This window comes from Dendrobates tinctorius, unplaced genomic scaffold, assembly GCF_039654945.1.
Source record: "Dendrobates tinctorius isolate UK_male_01 unplaced genomic scaffold, ASM3965494v1 ptg000064l, whole genome shotgun sequence".
Classification (NCBI taxonomy): Eukaryota; Metazoa; Chordata; class Amphibia; order Anura; family Dendrobatidae; genus Dendrobates; species Dendrobates tinctorius.
The window spans coordinates 46,289,088-46,296,202 of record NW_027361732.1 but is presented as its reverse complement, the minus strand read 5'-3'; the positions used below and the strand labels follow the sequence as shown (position 1 = coordinate 46,296,202).

At 50.0% G+C, this 7,115-nt stretch overlaps 1 protein-coding gene across 2 annotated transcripts in view; it reads left to right on the top strand.

Moving 5' to 3' along the window:
* The first annotated feature begins 6,112 nt into the window (after positions 1-6,112).
* The window catches only part of KLF12 (KLF transcription factor 12), a 330,400-nt gene continuing 329,397 nt past the window's right edge, over positions 6,113-7,115 (top strand). Inside the window, exon 1 of one of the 2 annotated variants that reach the window (XM_073580385.1) lies at positions 6,113-6,548. Coding sequence is in view for 1 of the 2 variants with exons in the window: in XM_073580384.1 (XP_073436485.1) it covers positions 6,626-6,707 (82 nt within the window). In the remaining variant the exon portion in view is untranslated. Of the gene's footprint in view, positions 6,549-6,594; positions 6,708-7,115 lie in introns of those variants that run through there. The other variant, XM_073580384.1, reaches the window with a different exon arrangement.

The window sequence follows — 7,115 nt, the reverse complement described above, 5'->3', positions numbered from 1 at the left end:
TCATTTGGTTTGCTTTTCAGGATGGCAAGAAAGTTCATTATGGATGTAATGTACACAAGACATTTTCTGGATGTATAACTGAATGTATCACTGGTGGGTGTGGACACACTGCGCCATGGGCCGTGCTTACCCTGGACGGGCGTGACCAAAGGCCCCGTCTCACATAGCGAGATCGTTAGCGCGATCACTGAAACGTCACAGATTTTGTGACGCAACAGCGACCTCGAAAGCGATCTCGCTACATATGACACATAGCGGCGACCGGACCCCCGCTGCGATCTCGCTGATCGTGCTCGAATGTCCTGGGCCATTTTTTGATCACTGGTGTCCCGCTGACCAGCATGCATTTTTGTGTTTGACACCGATGAGCGACCTCATTGGTGACTCAGAACTTAGGGACGCAGGCGGGAGTCGTCAGAATAGCTGCTGTGTGACAAGGTCCCAACGACCGCCCGAGGTCGTTATACGGATCGTCGGATCCTTGCTGAGTAGATCTGTCTGTTTGACAGCTTACTAGCGATCATTTAGCGACGTACCAGTGATCCTTACCAGGTCGTATCGTTGTCGGGATCGCTGGTGCGTCGCATAGTGTAACGGTACCCTAAGGGTACGTGCACACGCTGCGGAATCCGCTGCGGATTAATCCGCACGGATTTTGCAAAAACCGCAGATAATCCGCAGGTCCAAAGACCTGCGGATTATCTGCGGTTTTGCCTGCGGTTTGGTCCTGCGGATTCACTATCTCCACAATGGTGGAGATAGGAACCCGCAGCGGTTTCCGCAGAAAGAATTGACATGCAATTCTTTCTGCGGATTCAAAACCGCAGCAAATCCGCGCGGTTTTTTCCGCAGCGTCGGCACAGCGTTTTTTTTTTTCCCATTCAAATGAATGGTACTGTACACCGCAGCTAAAACTGCTGCGTGTCCGCAGCGGCCAAAAACGCTGCGGAAACGCAGCGGAATCCGCAGCGTGTGCACGCAGCCTAAGTGTCTACCAGGTCTTCACTAGGGTTTCTTATGGTGAGGATAGGCTGGGCTACAGGTAGACACCAGGTACCACTCCAGGGCAGTCCATGGGACTACAGCACATGACCGGAGAATCCAAGGCGCGAGTACGAGGTATAGGAGGGCGAAACAAAAGAGTAGACAGTCCGAGGTCAGGGCTAGCAGTAGGGGTTCACGGTGTAAGGGAAGGAGAAGTCAAACTGAGCGGGTAAACAGGCTGGGTTGATGACGGGAAGCAGAATACTGAGAAATGCATAAACGGGTAATAGGAGGCTTGGAACCAACGTTCAGGCAAGGAGTGGTGGGAGAAGCGGACTAATATGGGGGGCCTGCTGCGGAATTAAATTCCTTCAGAGACCGGTCATTCCCACCAAGTGTTCAGCAGTGCTGCAAGAAGCAAACTAACTCAGTGGAGAGCAGAAGCTGCACAGTGAGTAGGCTGGAGATGAGGTAGCATGCGAGTTAGCGCCGCCGTGACACTGAGCGTAATGGAGCCGTAAAGAAAATACAAATTTTACGATATTTAGTTCCAAACTTGTCAACTTTTTTGGTTGCTGTCTGCAAGGAAAAAGATATCACTGTCTAAAGGATAAAAGGTTTTACTTTGTAGTCACACCTTCTTTTCCTGGTCATTCCCCTTCCATGGCCCATGAATGGGCATTTTGGCGCTGATGACGTTCTTGGAGATTTGCCGACTTCTACAAAAAAATCTCACCTTTTCTGAGAACTTCTCAGATGTTCCAGAAAATTTGAGAACCCTACTGATTGCTAGAGCATTATTGCTTGAGAAGGGGAGTAATCTGAAGATCTGGGGTCTGAGGGATGAGGGTCAAAATGCAGAACTTCTCACATAAAATTGAGGGTTTTGGCATTTATTTATGTCACTCTAAATGTAACCATATGTGATACATAGGGTACATCAGTTATACACAGAAACAGTTAAAGGGGATGCCTCATGAACAAGATACATTTTAATTAATAAATCTTGGAATAATAATAAGTTCCACAATTGAACGTGTTAAGAAAGAATGTTCCTGTGCTGAGATAATCTTATAAATGTAACCTTGCTATATACTGTTATGTGCTGTGTCCAGCAATGCAGAACTGCTCCGTTTGTTTGTGTGAGGTAACACAGTTCTGTGTCTGTTTTATCACAGGAGTGAGAGAGTTTCTGCCTTGTCACTACTAGTTATGTGCGCTCGTTATAAATCAAATCAAAGACATATGAGCTGAGCAGCCACTGGGGCTCCTGTGTCACTGACTTGATTTATGATGAGCTCCAAGGTCTGGAGAAACACTCGCTCCTGTGATAAAACAGGCAAGTAATTGTGTTACCTGAGAAAGTAAGAGCTGCAAGCAAGTGCTTGCTGTTTTGTCTGCATACTCACGCACAAATTTATGCTTCTCTCCCTGGCCAGGAGTTGTGGCATGGCATGTGCCAAGCATGAACTGGAGCTGCTCTAGATTGTCAAACACAGCAAACAATAGTACATAGCAGGGTCACATTTACAAGATTACCTCAGCACAGGAACATTATTTTTAACACATCCAATAGTGGAACTTATTATTATTACTATTCAAAAATCTATTGACTAAAATGTACTTTATGTGATAACCTAAATAAATTCTTTATTGCACATTCTGTGCTTCTACATGGGATTCTAGGAAAGGTTTCTGTGGTTTTGTACAAATGAGTATGTTCTGATATCAATGAAGCCAACGGCAAGCAAATAGACTAGGGAAAATCAGGGGTTTGGAAGTCACTTACATGCAATTACAATATATATCCCCCAAAAAAGTGACTTTTAAAGTTTCATAACGTCATGTTGGACAAAATTATATAAAAAGAAAGTTCAGTTACTCTTTAATGTAAATCTGTTCGCTCACACTACCCCCTAAACTGACTACATCTGTGTGTAGGTTATAAGAACACAACTGAATCCATAGGTTTTTAAACAAAAATCCTGCTCCGCTGAAGATCTGGGCGTGGCAGCTGTTAGCTCCATTCTCAGCCCAAGGAAAGAGTCACAGGGCCATATAACTCTGATACGGATCACAACGCCGACGAACCAAGCGTGACACTATGTATTTCTATGCAGCTGTCACGCTCGGGTCAGGAAAGCCGACGAGCAGTCCAAGCATTACATTGTGATCCTCGTCTGGGTTATACGGCCTTGTGACTCTTCCCTTATTCCCCTGTCCACTGGTGATTGATTTGCTGCACCTGTTCTGTCAGCCACCTAGTGGAGAGCGAAGTTAGGCTGGAAATTCAGATGGTCGCAGAGACACTGGAAATGCTCTGTCCCGCCCAGAGCACTACCGGTCTAATTTGCATATTCTTTCTACGGTGCATTTTCCTGCCACAGAGGCAGCACTTTTTATTTAATAAAGGTATAGATTCCCTGGTCTTCTGATAACCTACACACATGTAGCCGAATTGGGGGAGTAGGATGAAATAACAGATTACCTTTAGGAATCGAAGTAATAAAGCAGAGTTGTCAGGTGGGTGTCAGCGCCTTTTCAAGGCCTCATTTACATTGGCATAGTAAAGTACACCAGTTAATTTGTACGATTATAACCATATTGACTTTTAAAGTTCTGTTACTGTCAGTGATTTTTCGGCTGCACTTCATTTATATATCGCAATCACGACTATGGCTCAAAAAGTACAGAAAAAAACTGTTCTAAACAAGAGCCTGCATTTAAAGGGGATGTTTGGCCTTGTGATACTGATGACCAGTTCTACATGAGACGCTCACCGATCAGCTGTTACCATCTCTGGCAGGATGTAACCCTGACCTCAGCAGGAATATTACAGCTTCATTCAGGGGCGGACATATCATTGGTGCAACCGGTGCGGCCGCACAAGAGGTAACGGTCCATTTTCATCTTCAAAGCAGGTGGAATTGCGCTTTATGATGAGCTATTGGACTGCAAAGTGACAATATATTGCTCTTGCACAGGGGTCCTCTGCTGTCCGTGTCTGCCAGTGGCTTCATTCAATGTGTAGTGTCTGTAGCCAAGGACTGCAGCTTGGTTACTTTTCACTTGAATAATATCTGAGCTGCAGCTCTCAACAGGGGCCACTAACACATAGCAGGGACCACTAGCACATAGCAGGGGCCACTAACACATAGCAGGGGCCACTAACACATAGCAGGGGCCACTAGCACATAGCAGGGGCCACTAACCCATTGCAGGGGCCACTAACACATAGCAGGGGCCACTAGCACTTTGCAGGGGCCACTAGCACTTTGCAGGGGCCACTAACACATTGCAGGGGCCACTAACACATTGCAGGGGCCACTAACACATTGCAGGGGCCACTAACACATTGCAGGGGCCACTAACACATTGCAGGGGCCACTAACACATAGCAGGGGCCACTAACACATAGCAGGGGCCACTAACACATAGCAGGGGCCACTAACACATAGCAGGGGCCACTAGCACATTGCAGGGGCCACTAACACATAGCAGGGGCCACTAGCACATAGCAGGGGCCACTAACACATTGCAGGGGCCACTAACACATTGCAGGGGCCACTAACACATAGCAGGGGCCACTAACACATAGCAGGGGCCACTAACACATAGCAGGGGCCACTAACACATAGCAGGGGCCACTAACACATAGCAGGGGCCACTAACACATAGCAGGGGCCACTAACACATAGCAGGGGCCACTAACACATAGCAGGGGCCACTAACACATTGCAGGGGCCACTAGCACATTGCAGGGGCCACTAACACATAGCAGGGGCCACTAACACATAGCAGGGGCCACTAACACATAGCAGGGGCCACTAACACATAGCAGGGGCCACTAGCACATTGCAGGGGCCACTAGCACATTGCAGGGGCCACTAGCACATTGCAGGGGCCACTAGCACATTGCAGGGGCCACTAGCACATAGCAGGGGCCACTAACACATAGCAGGGGCCACTAACACATAGCAGGGGCCACTAACACATAGCAGGGGCCACTAGCACATTGCAGGGGCCACTAACACATAGCAGGGGCCACTAACACATAGCAGGGGCCACTAGCACATAGCAGGGGCCACTAACACATTGCAGGGGCCACTAGCACATTGCAGGGGCCACTAACACATAGCAGGGGCCACTAACACATAGCAGGGGCCACTAACACATAGCAGGGGCCACTAACACATAGCAGGGGCCACTAGCACATTGCAGGGGCCACTAACACATAGCAGGGGCCACTAACACATAGCAGGGGCCACTAGCACATAGCAGGGGCCACTAGCACATAGCAGGGGCCACTAGCACATTGCAGGGGCCACTAACACATAGCAGGGGCCACTAACACATAGCAGGGGCCACTAGCACATAGCAGGGGCCACTAGCACATAGCAGGGGCCACTAACACATAGCAGGGGCCACTAGCACATAGCAGGGGCCACTAACACATTGCAGGGGCCACTAACACATTGCAGGGGCCACTAACCCATAGCAGGGGCCACTAGCACATAGCAGGGGCCACTAGCACATTGCAGGGGCCACTAGCACATTGCAGGGGCCACGCTATTCTGACTCTCATCACTGATTACATCCAGCCTCCACCGGAGTTGAACCCGGCTGTTTAGTGGTGTGTTGGATATCAGACCGCTAGCAATTCTAAAGGGAGGTCATCAATATCACAAGTCCCCATTTCAGGGCAGTGGAGGGCACGGTGGCTCAGTGGTTAGCACTGCAGCGCTGGGGTCCTGGGTTCATAGTCCCACTAAGGACAACACCTGCAAGGAGTTTGGATGTTCTCCCCGTGTTTGCGTGGGTTTCCTCCGGGTAATCCGGTTTCCTCCCACACTCCAAAGACATACTGATAGGGAATTTAGATAGTGAGCCCCATCGGGGACAGTGATGATTATATCTATAAAGCGCTGTGGAATTAATGGTGATATATAAGTAATGCATCATAATGTGCCCACTGTGCATGGCTATTAAACTATCACAAGGTATATTGTCACAAATTCCCACAGACATGAAGGACTAGTTTTTTACAATGCGCGCCATAATACAGCGCCATCAGCCGGGTGCCCTTGCAGTGCTGTGGTGGTCTGCGCCCCCGTCACCCCAGGGCAGCGAGCCGTACACTGAGGCCGGGGAGCAGCAGGGCAGCCCCGCCACCTCCAGGCGGCACAGCACCGGGCATCTGTGGGTGTAGCCTCCTACTCCTCAGGGTGGGAGCAGGGAGGGGTTCACTAGGAAAAAAAAGGGGATTTCGGACAGCGGCGGCCTCGGCCGTTCTGCAGAGATAAACATCTGCCGAGGTGCGGTGAATTATTCCGTGAGGAGCCTCCCGCGCCTCCTCAGCCCCAATACCGGAGCCGCAGCGTGTCCTAGAGGCGCCCAGTCCGCGGAGCGAGCGCTGAATCCCGGGCTCAGCGCCGGGGGCCGTCGGAATCCCCCCAGGCCGGGGCTCCCCGTGTAACCCGATGCACGCCAGTATATTGTCCTCTCTTGTTTATGAAGCCTCCACCCACCGGCCCACCCTAGGTTTAGCCGATCACGTGATCCCGGTAAGTCATTTGCAAGTACAACAGTTCTCTGTGAGCCCCCATTCATTTCCTGAGAAGTGCATAGAGCAGCTGTGTGTATGAGTGTGAGGGAGGAAGGCGCAGACAGGGGACTCAGGCAGCACCTCAGACCCTTCCTCCTGCTCTGCAGCTTCTACTCAGGTCTGTGACTCTTCCATTTCTTACCAGCACAGTCATATTCCATGTTCTCCATAGCTGTGTCATCATCAGTCCTCCCTGGTGCTGATCGTCTGTGGTGGTCTGATCATTTGCATCCTATCACTGGGGGTCGCATGGCGCTGACAGCTACGTGTCTAGGAGGGCTTAGGACTTTCTTGTTGTGTTTTGGAAGAAAGTGCAATGCCCTGCCTGTCACCAGCACCTCCACCCCCTGGTCATCATTGTCTGCATGGTAATGATGGACTGCTGTCACTTGCCACATAAAGGTATGCGGGGGGCTGGCCTATGGCAGGAATGATGGTGGAGGTGGTCTTCAGCTGACAGCGCCTAAGTTTGCATGTTGATTGAGCCCCTGGGTCTGTGATGAGCCCCCCCGAAGACTGACCCCGT